This window comes from Pagrus pagrus (assembly GCF_965226575.1).
Source record: "Pagrus pagrus genome assembly, chromosome: 12".
NCBI lineage: Eukaryota > Metazoa > Chordata > Actinopteri > Spariformes > Sparidae > Pagrus > Pagrus pagrus.
The window spans coordinates 5,034,328-5,050,896 of record NC_140196.1 but is presented as its reverse complement, the minus strand read 5'-3'; the positions used below and the strand labels follow the sequence as shown (position 1 = coordinate 5,050,896).

Here is a 16,569-nt window from a genome sequence, read left to right as displayed (position 1 = left end):
AAAAACAGCTAGACAAAACTACCTTAAATTATGTAGTATATACAATATACTCTCCACCTTTACTTCATGTGGCTGTGATACTGTATTGACCAGCACTGTTCTCAGGCTCCTTCTAGTCCACTGAATATTCGATTCTCCCGGGTACCTCCAGCTGTTTGCTCGGCTCCTGCATATTTCATCCCTATTGATCCCCGTGCAATAAAAACATCACAGAGCCAGTGTTAGGAAGCCTCCGGGCACTGGCATTATTTATGACTTTCTCTTTGCCCTGTCGCTCTGCAGCCAGGCGGCGTCTTTGTAATGCCTGCATGAAATAATCATGACGAGCAGCAGCCCATTGACCGGATCAGTCGTGCGTCAGGGGTTTTGAAGAAGGATGCTCTGTCATTAGAGGCAGCGGGCTGTTGTGCTGTTGTAGTTCGACTGGATACAGGATCTAACTTTTTTGTTTACCTTGTCAATAATTGTATAATTCAACCCCACATCCACCAGTTTTTTCTCTCTTTCTTAATACATTATATCTTAAATCATGTTCGGTCACCTGCCAAAGTGACAGTTACATGTATTAAGACTCTCCCATTTTAACAGCATCAAAACATTTGGTTTGTGGTTTATCAGGTTTTCCAACCTGTCAAACATTACACAACATTACTGCAGTGTGTTAGTAACATGTCAGAGGTTCTGCTTTGCCATGAGACTTGGTCTGCCACATGTTGATATTAGAAACGGATTCATGATTTTCCTCATTGTTTCCACAGGTCAGCTGGTATCAGTCTTTATTATCTGCAGCTCCTTCTGATTCAAAATCCACTCTGGAAAGTCCAGGTTTAAGGATGAACATGGAGATATTTGCTCTAAAATAAGATATGGAGTGTGTCATTTAAAGACTTCCATAGTTAAAGATGGTAGAAGTGAAGATAGTAAGAAAGGTTTTCACAGTTTTTTTGCAGCTGTGAGGATCAGCCCAGACAAACTGTCCACCCAATGTTCAGGATGCGTGTTGATCGACAGTTTTACTTCCTTATTTCTACCTGACATGAGCCACTCTGTTATATAACAGCAGCACTTCCTTCCCCTGTCCTCCTCCTCTTCTGAGTTCATTCAATTTTCTCTGCTCATTTATTGCCGACAATTACCATTTCAGCCTGATCTACAGTCGTTTGACATTTCAGCCATTTCCTTTATGCTCAAATGCCACTCAATGTTGAGCACAAACACGGCAAAGACTAAGTGATTGACTCCACGTTGAGCTCAGTGGGAACATGGCATTAACAGTGTGGGGGTGAGGTGTTTGATGTGAGCTCAGAGGGCGTTTTAACGTGTTTAGATGAAAGTATCCGCCCGTTTACAGGCGTAGCTGTTGATTAACACTCTGACAGCTGTGAATTTCTTACATCGTGGCATCATCACTTGCTGTTCAGGAACTTCTCCCTGATTATATAACAGACTTAAAACCACCACAGTTGACTCACAGCTCTCCCCCTCTCTCTCTTCCTTCCCCCATTCAGACGGTATCTTCATCAGGCCAGGGCCGCCCTGAGTCGCCGGTTTACACCAACCTCCAGGAACTGAAGATCACCCAGTCCAACCTGCCTCCTTATCCCTCCGGCTCCCCCATCCACGCGCTGGGCGACTGGGAGACCTACAAGGACCAGAACGGCAGGCACTTCTACTACAACCGCTCCACCCAGGAGAGGACCTGGAAGCCGCCCCGAGCCAGGGACACCAGCACGGGCAGCTCCAGAGGAGAGAGCCACAGCACAGGAGACAGCTCTGAGGTAACATACACATTTGGACACACTTTATTTTACATCTGTATGAACATTCAGTGCCAAGTCCTAAATTAAAGGTCCATTTGGTAAGATTTAGGATGATCTTTTGAGAGAAATTATGCGCTCATTGTCGTATAATCACCTGAAACTATGAGTCATTGTGTTTTATTATTTGGCAAGAATAACTACAGTGAAACAAAATCTTCTCTTTAAAAAAAAAAAGCTCTATACCTGGTTTATTCCTTCGTCTTGGGCTGAGAGAAGTTATGAGAATACTGTTCCCCCTGAAGATTAAATGTCACCCACTGGGTCAAAAAAGCACAATCTTGCAAAGCGGATACCTTTAGAAGGTGGGCAGGGAAGCTCAAAGGCAGAGGTGGGTTGGCTGTTGGTACAAGAGATAAACAAAAAAGAGAAGCTCAAGAAATAAAAACATTGATGTTAAAGGTAACACACAGGTAGACACATTTCTTATGTGTTGTGGCAGCCAGCTGGGCCAAAGTGATTTTATAAAGGTGGAGGTGAGCCGTAAGGAGAGTCCTATGTACAATATGTTGCTCCTGATTGAAGCAGCTCCACTGAAAGCACATCACCTCTCCATGACTGCACACACAGATGCATTCAGCGTTGTTCAGATGTAAACACCAACAGTGGAAGAATCTGAAAAATGTGGAGAATATAGTTTGTAAAGCCTTTTGTCATTTCACACGTGAACACCTGCAGAAAGCAGGTGTGACTGTCATCTGACACATATCTGCCCTCCCTGTCTGAACATCTGAGACAAAGTTCATAACAAACATGACTGCCTGAAGAGCTCTTCTGACAGAGTACATATTGACTTTTACCTTCACTCTAATGTCAAACCTTAAAGGGACAGTAGCAACAAAGATCAAAAGTGTGCAATTTTCCTCTTACCTGTAGTGCTGTTTATCCATCTAGATTGTTTTGTTTTGGTTTGAGTTGAGTTGTTTTGAACATATCAGCCGTAGAGCATCTGCCTTCTCTTGAGTAAAAGGGAACTAGATGGCACTCGGAGTTTGGGATGCCTGAAGTGCCAGAAATTACAAATCACTGCACCGGGGAAGGGTGGATCTACTCATCGTGAAGAGGCTCGTGCTCATGACGGCGCGGGATGTCAACATTACATCAGCTAGTTTAGTTAGCTAGCCTTTTGTCCATGAGTAGAGGCGTGCTTCCTTCTGCGCATTGATACGGAAAGAAAATAGCTGAGCACCACAAGCCGAGTGCCATCTAGTTCCAATTACAGTCGAGAGAAGGCAGACGTCTGTAGGGATGATCTCTTCAGTTTTTATTTTGAGATTTGTTTCATCGAGAGAGACGATCCTATAATCTGGTGCAGTTATCGAAGAAGTGTAAGAGTATAGTGATTTTTTGATAATGAATAAACAAATTAACTTTCCATTAAAGGAACGTTTGTGTATGCTGTCAATTATAGTTCTGAGAAAGAGAGAAAATCGGAATAAGCAGGTCAGACTTTTAAAAAGTCGGACATTCAAAATCGGTGCATCTCTAATAAATAGCGCTATAGGTGAGAGGAATATATGGATTTTGGAATCAACTGTCCCTTTTAATCTTAGATCAATTAATTCAGAACCCTAATTTTGACTAAACGAATTGAAAGTTTTTTCCCTAAACCAAACGAGTGAACAGCAAAAATATTGTCATTGTGAGCTCGAACTGGTTCTCACAAGCATAGAATTACAAGGACTCGCACACACTTGCTCATATAAACAGAGTCGGTGTCATGAGTCAGAGACAGATACTAAATAGATGACAAACACAACATGCCAGTACTTCATCACATATTGTGTCTGACTGATGATTAACAGCTGTACGTGCAGACGGAACGGAGTGAGGCATCTGCAAAATTGTTCTTTCAGCTCCGACAGATTGCTTGGGGAGATTTGAATTGTCAGACAGGAAAAAAAAAAAACATCTCAGAGAAAATGAAAGTTTTATATTCCTTCTGACACAAAACTTGATTAGACACCCGCACCAGAATAACTTGTTCTAGAAAAGCTCTGATTAAAAAAACCACACACAGACTTATTACAGTTGTGATTTATGAGATGAACTGTGAGCGACTACACATACGATCAAAACACAGACAAACATTTTGTGACATAACAGATTAGCCTGATTCATTAGCGAGTCATCCCTGATTATGAGTCGGCCGCGGTTTCATTAAATGGCTGTACCACACTGCCACCTACAGGCACGGAGCGGCCACTGTCACCTCATTCATTCTGTGGCACACTGCAGCAGCCACCTTCAGCTTTACACCACACTGCTTCAAATCAAGCATGAACATGAGTGATTTTTAGCTCTCTGGTGGGTCCTCTGGTGGTCTTTACTGTATTAAATCGGTGTTGGATAGTTTCTGATGATTTATTGGTTCTGGGTGCATGTTCTCCTCTCTGACTCCATGGTGAAAGATGCCCTCTCTTTTCTCCCCTCTCTTCCTCTCTCTTTGCACTAATGGTAGACCACTCCTCTCTCGCTCTCGCCGTCTTTCCTTCCCTTCCTCTCGCTCTCCATCGGTCAGCTCCAGCCTCTGTCATCGGAGGACACCTGCTTCAGTACCTACTCTAGCCAGTCTGACAGTCAGTATGGCTCGCCGCCGCGCGGTTGGTCGGAGGAGATGGACGAGCACGGCCACACGCTGTACGTCAGCGACTATACTAATGAGAAGGTACCGGCTGCACGGATCTGATCTGCTGTCTGCTTACTGGGAATGCATGTGGGAGTGGGTCGTGGGTTGATTCATGGTAGATTTTCCTCTTTAGCACACAGCTTAGATGTTTCCTTCACACTGATTAGGCAGAGTTATAACACCTCAGCGTGACAACAGTTACCACTGCTACAGAAACGAGGAAAATATCAAACTGTTTTCTGGCAGGCACTTAAGATATTTCCTCGTCGTCCAGAGCTTCATTTGCAGATTCAAAAAAGGATTTATTGTATAAATATATGGAAAACAAAAACATAAATGGATTCATGGATACTGTTTAAAGCATTTTGGTCAGTAGGTTTGATATTATTGCACAAATACTGAAGTAACTAATCGCTCTAATGATTCTTATGTTTATCCCGTCTGTCCATGTGTGCACCGCCAGTGGTTAAAACACGTTGATGAGCAGGGCAGACCGTATTACTACAGTGCAGATGGTTCGAGGTCAGAATGGGAGCTGCCAAAGGTAAGACTATAGGAATCCTTCAGTCAAATGGATAACATTAGCAGTAATGATTGTTTTTGTTATGGACTAATCCAAATAGTTAGTTATTTACATGACTAATCAATAAATTGTTGCCCGCCAAGTATCCACAGCCCCTTCGTTTCAAGTGTCAAGCGCCAGTCAGTCCAAAACCGAGACAATTAAAAATGATATTAAACAATACGAGTAAAAACAAAAAAATCCATCACATTGTCGAAGCTGAAACCTGTGAATGTCCGGTATGTTCATTTATTTCATTTATCTATAAGTACGATACACATTAATCTGCATTAGTGTAAATGTGCAAGTGTTAGCCAGCTGGCTAATTTTCAACTGCAGTCCTTGTTGGACTCTGCATGCAGAGCAACAGGTTGCAGCAAAACACGAGTACAGTAATGCAGCAACCATATCAGCTGTTCAGTATTCATGATTATTTTTGACACATGCAGACTCGCAATAAGAAATAGGATATAAATGAAAACCACATTAGTGATGGATCTCTTAATAAGTGTTAAAAATGGTGATATACACACCAAACATTAGTCATCCAGCAAATGATGCTAAATCCTGTGAATTACTGAAATGATTCACTGATTATCAGGCTGCTGACAGGTTTTTTTTGTCCAAAATCAACGTTATTAAATTTGTGTTCGCACTAACATGCAATATTTGGAAGATGAAGAGCTGTGTCCCTGCACTCTCTGTAGTGTGATTTTGCAGCTCATTGCAGAGAAACGTGTAAATATCTGGCGTTATTTCAGTAGATGAGTAATGCCCACATTTCTTTAAAAGGGATGCTCTGCTTATATTTGTTGAAGGCCCACTTCTTTTTTTATTGAAGATGAATACTTGTTATATATAGGTAACATTAAAAGTATATTAATACAGTCCCTGTTCCCTCCCTCCAGTACAACCTCTCCCCTCCACAGCTGCCTGGAGACGCTCCAAAGAGTCGCAGTCTGGACAGGAAACACGTGGAGCCCATCGTCCTGACCAAGTGGAGACACAGCGCCTACGTCCCCGATCCTAACGACAAGGTCAGACACCCGAATCTGCAGCCGCACACTCAAACTGAGCTCCTCTGTTAAATACGTCATTTCACAGCTAGCAAAGAAAATCTCCAGGGAAAAGTAAATTCTATGATCCGTTACTGTTCAGGATGAGTTTGTTCCGGACGGAGCTGTTGTGTGATGTGTTCACTGGTAAGATGTTTTACACGAGTCCAGAGTTTCAGTTGTAAGCTGGTTGCTTTTTCAGCGGCTGTTGAAAACCAGGCGTTTCCGCTCAGGCTCTGCCCGCCTACACCCGTACAAACACCAAGTCAGTAGCCTGTCACACCGACCAATCAGTGCCTTGCCCCTTAATCTGAGTCGACAATCAGCTTGCATGTAACAAATCGCACAACAGGAGTAAAAATGAATGTACATTCCCAGCTTTGCCTGATTCACCGAGTTGATTTGAATCATTCCTCCAAGAAACTCAACATTTAATCATGAACTTGATGAGCTTTTGTATTCGAGGGTTTGACCACAATGAAATGTAAATGATTTGTCCACAAAAATGCTAAAGATAAAGTTGCTTTGAGATAATTCCCTTCATCCACATCTAATTAATAATCAATATATCCCTCCTGGACATCACATGAAGTCGAGACACTTTCATAATCTCACCGCTTAATTGCCATCACTCTCTTTCATCCGTCTGTGTTTTTATAACCTCTCATCATCCTCTCATTAACCCTTTTGTTGTCAGTCGATGTTACGGTTTGTTTTTTCATCCCTGTCTCCTCACTAGGACGCTCCTCTGGGCCCAAAGCCCCCCTCTCCTGACTCTGACTCCTGCCCTTCGTCTCCCAAGCCCCCCACCTCTGTTAGTACTCACCCCTTCACCTCGTCTCCTCCGTCCTGCAGGGTTTTAACTTGGTCCCTGGCTGTAGGCAGGGACACGTGTTGCAGCTTATTGCAGGGTTTCTGCACGGGTGTGGTAAATGTGGAAATCGAAGGAGAAAAGGATGCCAGTGTACAATTACCTTTACCATCTCACAAATTCTGAGACTGAGGTAGAAATAAAGTTGCTGTATGAGAGTAAATGTGAAGTTGAGCCTGTGTAGAAACCCTGTTAATAAGCAGAGCTGACGGGAACATTTCCAGATGAATTTCTAGGTTTTTTAAAACCACACAGGAGCTTTATTTGCATTTGAGATAATTGCTGGCTTTGTTCCCGGGTACATTGGTCGTGTGTCTGTGTGAAATCTGAAACAAAAGGTCTTTGGCTAAAAGCTGCACAAGTAGTAGTTTTGCCAAGAATCCAAGGTTTTATCTTGATGTCTGTGTGCACTTTCTAGACTTCACTTGCCTTCCTTCAGTGGGAATAATGATAGCTGTCTGTTTTTCCTCCAAGTTGAAAGCTGGTGGTGGGATATGTTTTGGTGGTGGTGGTGGTGTTTTACAACGGAGTGACACGATATTCATCAGCTTTCTCTTCTGTCATCTTGCTGTGGTTGTCAATCATAGTTTGAGTGGTTGGTGTGTATGTAACCTTCTTCTTTAAACTGTGTCCTAATGCTTGTATTTTTCCTTTCCAGCCATCTGAAAAGTGCGGCGTTCTCAATGTGACAAAGATCACTGAAAATGGCAAGAAAGTACGGTGAGTAGCTGAAACCGGACTAATGTTGATGTTATACAGTATCACACAGTAAGATGTGAAGATGAGGAACACAATAAGTTCTATGCACACGTATAGACGTGATAGTTTCCATTGATCAACAGTTGTTGGCAATAACAAGAAATGTAGCAATGTGCCAACAAAGGCAAGGAAGAAGAAGAGTTCAATATACAGACTGGTGGCAAATTAACGATATACACAGATGTAACGATGGCAAAGGGCCATAGCATGTGATTCACATTCATGTCACACTCATCGAACCATTCGGTGAGCCCTCGTGCTCTGTGGATGGAGACCACTCCCATCAGAATACAAGTTCACCCAGAACAACTTTGTATTGATCTGCAGTAACTTTTCCCTCTAATGGAACGAGCGGGCCCTAAAGCTTAACAGAGCCGCCGGATTTTTTGTTTTTCTCCTCATTAATTCAGGTTTTTACCTTTAATTTGTCGCCCGTCTCTAGTAAACACAGATATAAACAATGAGGGTTTTAAACTATTCAGAAAATCTGCATTGTAAATGGTTTTTAAGGAAGTGAATACACTCAACATATTTGTTGTTACAACAAAAGTCCACGGGGGAACTAAAAGTAATTTATTTGTTTAGTTATGTTTATATTGCATTCCAATTATAATAATAATGCAAAAGAGCAAAGCATTATCATTAGGCTGACATTTAACCATGACTATAAAAATGTTTATTTTCACATTTTCTGTTGGAATGAGTCATCCTCTTACTGTTTCACTGCTTTATAGGGCTGGATGTCTTCACCTCAGCTTCAGTAGCTGCTTTTTTTTACTATAAAAACGTTTAAGTACAAACCCTGTATTCCTGTCTAATGAAAAAAACTTCCCTAATTTCAGTACTTACAGTGTTTACGAACTATTTGTTGCAGGAAGAACTGGACTTCCTCCTGGACTGTGCTCCAAGGATCCACGCTGCTGTTTGCCAAAGGCCAAGGAGGCGGAACAAGCTGGGTTAGTGACAAAACAAGAAGTTGTTTCATATCAACACAGCAAGAGATCGTATCCTGACAGAAATACATTCAAAAGTCATTGAAGTTCGCCGTCAGTGTTCAGTGTTTTTGAGTGGTTTGTCAGCTCACCTGATGGGAGTTGGGGTTGAATTTTCTCTCTTCTACATGTTTCCTTCTCCATCTCTTTACCTTTGGCTCCATCCCCTCCGTCTTCCTTGTCTTCACCCCTCTCCGTCCTTCCATGCAGCCATACTACCACAGTGGCTCCTTCCCTGAATTTCTCCTGTCACTGTTGAGTAACTGGAAGCCGTCTGCTAAGAAACGTCCTGCTGTCTCCTATGGCTGCTCTGAGCTCGACAGAGCCTCCTCTGTATGTGCTGCCTCCTTCCTTTTGTGTGCTCCTCTCTGTCCTCCTCTGCATGCCACCTCTCCCTCCTGTCTGTCATGCTCTGACCCCAACCCCACTGTGTGTTATTAGTCACTGGCATGGATCAAAGATTCAGGACAATACTACTGTGCTATTATTCTTTTACTCTGCGGCTTGACTGGACTTTAAATAGGCATATTGATTTGAGCATTATAGGAAAGCAGGCGATGTTTTTGCCTCGTAAAGAAATAAGGAGTTCATGAACCACAAGGTTTAAAGAGAGAGAAGGAAGCTGTAAAGGTCAGATTGAGGTCTGTAGGGATGTGGTCTTCCAAAGAAAAAAGTCCTGCCAGGATTGAAGCCGTTTCAAGGTATGAACATGAACGATTATCCTGCCGTGTTCACTAGATTAATTGTGGTATTGATTTCTACCATATAAGTGATAGTAATAATATATATATTTCAAATTAGTATCATGTTTCATGTCTGTCGGGACATATTATTTTGTGAAATTGGATCGCAGCATTTGTTCGACAACAACAACAAAAAAAAGCCCTCTACTTTCTTTCTCTGAAGGCTCACTGTAACTATGATAGTTGTTGACCGTGAAACTGTGATATTTATGCGATGTTTACCGGACCATGAAAAACTCTTAACGTTGACCCTGATTCCTGCACACACTTATCACCTCTGCATTGATTTGTTAATTTGTGGTCTTAATCACCACAAACATTTCAACTAATTTCATTAACTAATCTTTTAATTTCTTTTCGTCAAAATGAATCAAACTCCTCTGCGTGAAAGCCAACATTTCTGATGTGACAAATCTTTAAACCTACACTGAACCCGATACTGTCTTTTTACTTTTTTACTTGCACTCACCTGTTGGCAAAATTTGGATTAAACTAACTCGCACCAATAAACATATTCTTACATAAAACCCACCTCTGCACAGGACCACTTATAGACTAATTATCTGCGGTGCTTGAATGAAAAAACTGATGATTTGTCAAAAAATCTGTTTAAAATTTGGTTAAAAAAATATCTTGAAGTGTGTGTTTATATAAAACTTAAGTTTTTCCTGCAATTAATGATTCATTCGGACAGCGCGGTGCTCCACAGCTTCACCAACAATCAAAACACAACTAATTGCAAGTGAGAAAAATCATATCACAATAATTTGTTCTAGTTGTTAGCGGAGCAGTTGGTTAGAAAGATGAATCCGAGCATTAAACTCTAATCATGACCTCTGTTGTCAAGTTGTTGCATGGTTGAGTGCTGAAGACATCTATGAAGAGGCCGTCTGTGTGTTAATCTGCCCTCATTTGATACATTTCCTCTCTCTCTGTCCAGTTCGGAAGCAGTCAGTCCAAACCAGAGTTCACTGTGGATCTGAGGGGCGGCTCGATGGACTGGGCTTCCAAAGACAAGTCCAGCAAGAAACACGTTCTAGAGGTGCGGAAGAGCTGAGCTCGATTCTGCGTTTGTGTTTTTATGGCTGACAAAAGAAAGAGAAAGTGTCAAATGCAGAAGAAAATCAATCGGGTGTAGTTTCAGAAATGGTGAAAGAGTTTATTTTCCAAATATCAAATATGCTTTTCCCTTGACAAGCTAATTTCATCAAATTTTGGCAATAATCATGTAAAAATTACTCACATTAGAAAACAAACAATGTAGAGTGTTTACATATTCGATGGGTGGTATTGATCACTTCGTGTGTCTGTGATGTTTGCAGCTGAAGACTCGGCAGGGCACAGAGCTGCTGATCCAGTCGGAGAACGACGTCGTCATCAACGAATGGTACCGAGCGCTGCAGGACACCATCAGCACCCATGTAAGGATGAACACCTTCACCGAGTCCTTAAACGTACTGCGCTGAGAAAAAGTCGCCCAATCAGAGTCTAAAAACCTGCGCTGTTGTCATCAAAGCAGCCCAGTCAGCACATTAGCACGTATATAATTCTTAAATTGTGATGTCATTTGTTTCAGGTTGACTCACATTAACCTGTTTAGCTTCACTTGTAATCAACAGTTTGTTGTTTTCCTGCCCTGAGAGTCCAAAGGTGTGTCGGGTACTGTAGAGGTGTTTACAACCAGAAACTTATTTCCGTGTGTTTACGTTTTGTTGGGTTTCAGGCCTGGGAGTCTGATGAGGCCATTGAAGAGGACATGCCAGAGTCGCCTGGTGTGGAGAAACATGACAAGGAGAAGGAGCACAGAGACTCAAAGAAAGGTAGAGCTCTCTGAGGTGTTTAATGGTCTCAGACACATTTATATACACATAGCATGTTAGCAGTATTTAACAAGTAGAAGACTTCATAAAGAATTAGGTAAAACTGAAAATAAATCACCAAAAATCTAAATATAAGAGTTAGGAAAAGGGCAAATGGTGGGAGCAGGAAAAAATTACACAACAGTGAAAATGAAAGCATGAAGTGAGTTTCTGTTTGGCTCAGTCGGCCTCACGTGTCTCACTCACCCTATAAAACACACGCTTATCAAGTTTCATTCTCTCAAAACTTCAATGTCATCATGGCGATCAGTCAGCTGAGACGAGCGGTGGTCAACGATGTCCTGTCCCATTTCTCCTCCGCAGGCATGAAGAACTCGGCCAGCATGGACGGCTCGGACAACAAGAAGACTCGGCACAAGCTGAAGAAGTTCCTGACCCGCCGTCCGACGCTGCAGTCCGTCAGAGACAAGGGATACATCAAAGGTACCAGAGAGCAACGAGCTCCACATACTTTTCAAATTATTGCCGTGTCAATTTCTGTCATTCTCATCAGACAGTGGGTGCAGATTTATGTGAATATTTTCTTTTAACCAACTTTTATTGGTGCTAAAATGGGACAACAGCAGCTAAAGTCATCACAACCCGCCCAAAACAGTTTTTACCCCAGTTAAAAAGTATCCGGACTGGTTTACATTTAGAAGAAAATACACAAATATGAAATGAAAAAAGGAATTAAATGATGGTAACCAGTCAGTTAGAAAGGAGGAAGGCACAGGGCGGTTTTGCCAGTCCGCCGTAAAGATCTGACTGTCGATAAAACGCGCTGCAGCAAAACGAGGACTTTGACCGTTTCATGACTGTGGCTTTGTTGTTCCTCTCTGTGTCTTTCAGACCAGGTGTTCGGCTGCAGTCTGTCCGATCTGTGTCACAGGGAGAACACCACAGTGCCGAGCTTCGTCAGGATTTGCATCGACCACGTGGAGAACAACGGTGGGTTCAGTTGTGTGTCACTATCACCAGACCTGTGTGAAGACATGAAGGGAAATTATTCCAGTTTGTTTTAATCTACCTGTAGCTAAGTGAGGGCGGGGCTTACTGCCTCATGATGACACAGGTGGTGTCAGATAGGGTGCGGCTGCCGTCTTCTGCTGATTCAACTCTTGTGGTGCTTGAAGCAGTAAAAACAAACTATTGGAATAATTTGCAGATATTATACTGATATACTGAAGCGATGTTAATGTTTTTCCTCCCATGATCCCCTGCAGGTCTGTGTATAGACGGGCTGTACAGAGTTAGTGGGAACCTGGCCGTCATACAGAAGCTACGCTTTGCTGTCAATCACGGTGAGTTACTGCTTTCTTCTTCTCTTTATTATGTGGGAGAAAACTACGGAAGCCCTGCGGGGCGAGTGAAGACCATCTTTTTTCTTGAGATCCATTTTTTCGAGTCTGATCTAAATGGTTTTCTCTCCTGTGTTTATGACTCGAGATCTGGAGGGGAAAAAATGGTTTGCCAGGATAATCTGTCTTAAGTTTCTAAATCTTTTCTCGTCTGCGAATCATCTGTGCGTCATCTGGGGGGAAAAATAATTTTCAGAAGAAAAACAAAAGTTGATGTGAAGCTAAGTGAAAAAACTTTTCACTTTTCAGGGGATTTGTTTTTTTCTTAGATTAAAACCAAGTGGGGAAAAAAAGTGTTGGCAGGCACAAAGTTGTTTTCACTGGGTTTCACATGAAAAACAAAGATTCTCCTGAAAATGTCTTTTTTATGTCCCGCGTTTCCACAGATTGGATGAAACATTAAGGAACTTTGAAAGATTATCCTGGCAAAACTTTTTCTCCCACCAGTTCTCAAGTCATAAACACATACCTGTAAATCACCTTTCAGTTTTTCATTACAGTGAAAGACTGAAAGGTCATTTAGAGGCGTTCTGACTTGAATATCTGGCGGCATCTTCTGCTGATAGCGCTCTGACTGAAGGGTTTGTGTTTGTGTCCAGATGAGAAGGTGAACCTGGTCGACGGGAAGTGGGAGGACATCCACGTCACCACTGGAGCTTTGAAGATGTACTTCAGGGAGCTGCCTGAACCTCTCTTCACCTACGCTCTCTTCCATGACTTTGTCAGCAGCATCAGTACGTGTCACATACAGCTGTACCACAGATGTCTGTATTCAGCCATGCATTCACTCACAGTCTGAAGTGATTGTACCGTCTGTGTTTTGTGCATCTTTCATGTATTTAAACTGAAATTCGGGGGTTGTGTCAGAGTGAAACGTTCTTTTTTTATTTTCCAGTTGGGAATTAAAGGGTAACTTGACCTGGACCCTATTTTCTAATATTTTTGAGTCTAAGTGACTAATGAGGATATTTTTTGAGCAAGACAGGAAGCAGGCTGCAGTGTATTCCCTGTTAGAGTACGTCCAGTTGACAAGTGTCTAACTTTATGCAAATGCAATCTTTTTTTGTTTAACCGCAAACAGCTGCTTTCCACTCTCATCAAATCCACCAGACTCCACTGCAGAAACAGTCGTTTTATCGTTGCCTTCCCTCTCACTCCTCTCCCTTTATTTTCACATCTATCCCAGTGAGCATAGGGTTTATTTTCCACCGAAACAAAGTAGTTGATTGTTGGACAAGTGAAAAGATGAACACAAAAGGTTTTGGTGAGCTTTTCTTTTCATCTGACTTGAATGAAGTGTGTTTTTACAATGATAAAATTACTGAAATGGAGTCTGGCAGCTTTGGCGAGAGCGATTTGGCAGCTGTTTCTGAGTAAACAAATCAAATCTTAATCTGTAACTGAATGGTCTATGTCTGTAGGGATCCTTTCCAAAGTCTTGTTGGACACTTAGAATAACAATCTGATCTGATCTGATCAGTGGCACAAACAAGCACTTTAAGTGGATGTACTTTGACGGCGGGGGATTACGTCGCAGCCTGTTTCCTGGCTGCTGGCTGCAGCGCTCTCGCTCAACACTGACCAACACTGACAGTTTAAAAAAATGCTGTCTCTGTTAGTCACAAAAATATGGGAAAAGTTGAATAATACTGACGTTTTGGATAAAATTAAATTATTATCCACACCTCACAGAAAACCACCTACCTCATAATAAAGTCCTGATATCTAACCCCGGGGCCAAAATGGCATTAATAAAGCAGTATACATTGGTTGTTGCAGGGGAAAGTGAGTTGATTCGTCTCTCTCACTTTGATATGCGTTGTGTTTTCTGCTCTGCAGAGATTTCAGACTACAAGCATCGAGTTCAGTCCATCAAAGAGTTGGTCAGACAGCTGCCGAGGCCCAACCACGACACCATGCAGACGCTCTTCAAACACCTCAGGAAGTAAGAGACACAACACTGTATTTCATCGATTTCTTTTTCTGTCCAGAAGATTTTTAATATGAAGCCACAAAGACAGGCGCCATCCTCTACACATGAACACAATGTATATCACAGTCAGGGATTTACGCCTGCAGCGGTTGTCAGACGGTTTACTTTTATTGATTGATCTGTTTTTTTGTACGATATGTCACAGCGACACGTTTGACACAGTGTCTCATCTCTTCCCTCGTTCCTCCAGAGTGATCGACCACGGTGAGGAAAACCGTATGACCACCCAGAGCGTGGCCATCGTGTTCGGCCCCACGCTTTTGCGGCCTGAGACGGAGACCTGGAACATGGCGGTCCACATGGTCTACCAGAACCAGATAGTGGAGCTAATACTGCTGGAGTACGAGAACATTTTCGGCAGGTAGACGGAGACGCCGGAGGACGAGCCTCTTCGTTTTTTTTTTCTTTTCTCTCTCCCGACGCAGAGCTCTTCCTGACCCAGCATGGCCCTGCCACAAAAAAACACAGCTCGGCTCGGCTCGGCACGGGAGACGGCTTCTCTTCATCTCAAACCATCATGCGCTCACTGGCTTCTACAAATCCTGCGACCTCTGGACCAAAGCCGCGCAACATATGAACCAAAACATAGATGAAAACAAACTAGTGACCAAAAAGTTTTAGACTCTCTGCACTTTTCAGTATCTCATCCTTTTTCCTGCAGCTGCGTTTGTGCCACTTTACTCCTGTCCCGACACTGGAAAAACTAATCCAGGGGCCAGACGGGCCTCTGACTACTGCACAGACTGACTGAGACCAAAGCAGCCTCAGGAGCCTCCATGACAGAGGAGGCGACAGTATTGGAGATTGGAGGTGGAGGTGCACCCTGTATGTACTGTACTGTATATCCTATGACCTGTGTAGACCACACTGGGAAACCAAACTGCTGTGCTTGGCTTTTGACGTTTAGACACTAAGAGGAAGCAGAACAAGGAGAAGAAGGGATCATAAGGAGGTCTTTTATTTAGAGAATATGTTGTTAACGAACCGTTCCTGCTCTCTCTTTCCCTCTTTTTATTTTTAAATGTTTCCCTCCTACCTCTCTCCGTCTCTCTCCGATGCTACTTCCTGCTTCCTTCCTGACATCCTGAAAAACTGGACCAGGGTCCTCTGAACACATGAGAGGTTATCGCTCTGTAATATATATATATCTGCACGCCTCCTTCTCCATTTGGCTTTAAGAACAAATCATCACGCAGCGGTCTGAACATCAACAACGGTACTCGGCTGTGTCGTTCCTCCACTCGTGGATACAAAATGTTCGGGCAGAAACGGCCTTTGAACGTGACTCCATGATAAATCTGTACAGTGTTTATGTGTGTGCATGTGGATGTGGGGGGGTGGACGGATGAATGAACTTAATGACAATATATTGTACAAATAGTAAATATAAGTACGTATGCCTGGAGTGTTACGAGGGAAAAATCACTATTCTGTGATCAGTGTCGACGGGAGGATTAAAGTTGTGGACCGGGGGTGTGGAGGTTCACCTGTGTGTCAGGTGAACGAGAGATTGTGAATGTAACTGTTGGCTTTATCAAACTGGAATAAAAACCTCTAAGAGATATTCCAAAGGAGACATCGTCAATGTCGTTTTTATACTTATTCACACGTTTGGTGTCGACTTGTGCTCCAGTGGTTTCATGTGGAGCACAAAGTGACGGCGTCAGAATGAGGAAAGAAACATTCATTCATTCATGTGTGTGAAATTATGAGCTTTCATTAAATATTTTAATAAAAATGACACATCTTCGTAAACAACGATTTATTTTTTTTCAATTAAAAAGGACTTATATCCAATAGAAAGAGGTTTGTCTCTTTCAATCAGTACAGGAAGACACTTTGACACTGACTTTAACTCACCTCAGCTCCACCTGTTTGTCCTGACCCTGGAGGACCAACGAGAAGAAAACATGTATAAAATATTTATT

The 16,569-nt window shown here is 42.5% G+C and overlaps 1 protein-coding gene across 5 annotated transcripts in view; it reads left to right on the top strand.

Annotated features, from left to right (window-relative positions):
- The window catches only part of LOC311266491 (rho GTPase-activating protein 12-like), a 55,657-nt gene extending 39,442 nt beyond the window's left edge, over positions 1 to 16,215 (top strand). For 2 of the 5 annotated variants that reach the window (XM_084368878.1, XM_084368880.1), the window contains 16 exons: positions 1,509 to 1,778; positions 4,279 to 4,485; positions 4,910 to 4,990; positions 5,917 to 6,045; positions 6,803 to 6,877; positions 7,593 to 7,654; positions 8,568 to 8,649; positions 10,369 to 10,470; positions 10,751 to 10,849; positions 11,152 to 11,248; positions 11,612 to 11,731; positions 12,140 to 12,238; positions 12,514 to 12,591; positions 13,248 to 13,382; positions 14,488 to 14,593; positions 14,832 to 16,215. In XM_084368878.1, coding sequence (XP_084225004.1) covers positions 1,509 to 1,778; positions 4,279 to 4,485; positions 4,910 to 4,990; positions 5,917 to 6,045; positions 6,803 to 6,877; positions 7,593 to 7,654; positions 8,568 to 8,649; positions 10,369 to 10,470; positions 10,751 to 10,849; positions 11,152 to 11,248; positions 11,612 to 11,731; positions 12,140 to 12,238; positions 12,514 to 12,591; positions 13,248 to 13,382; positions 14,488 to 14,593; positions 14,832 to 15,006 — 1,917 coding nt within the window. In that variant the 3' untranslated portion in view covers positions 15,007 to 16,215. The remainder of the gene's footprint in view (positions 1 to 1,508; positions 1,779 to 4,278; positions 4,486 to 4,909; positions 4,991 to 5,916; positions 6,046 to 6,802; positions 6,878 to 7,592; positions 7,655 to 8,567; positions 8,650 to 10,368; positions 10,471 to 10,750; positions 10,850 to 11,151; positions 11,249 to 11,611; positions 11,732 to 12,139; positions 12,239 to 12,513; positions 12,592 to 13,247; positions 13,383 to 14,487; positions 14,594 to 14,831) is intronic. The other 3 variants (XM_084368879.1, XM_084368882.1, XM_084368881.1) reach the window with 2 other exon arrangements.
- Positions 16,216 to 16,569: the final 354 nt, after the last annotated feature.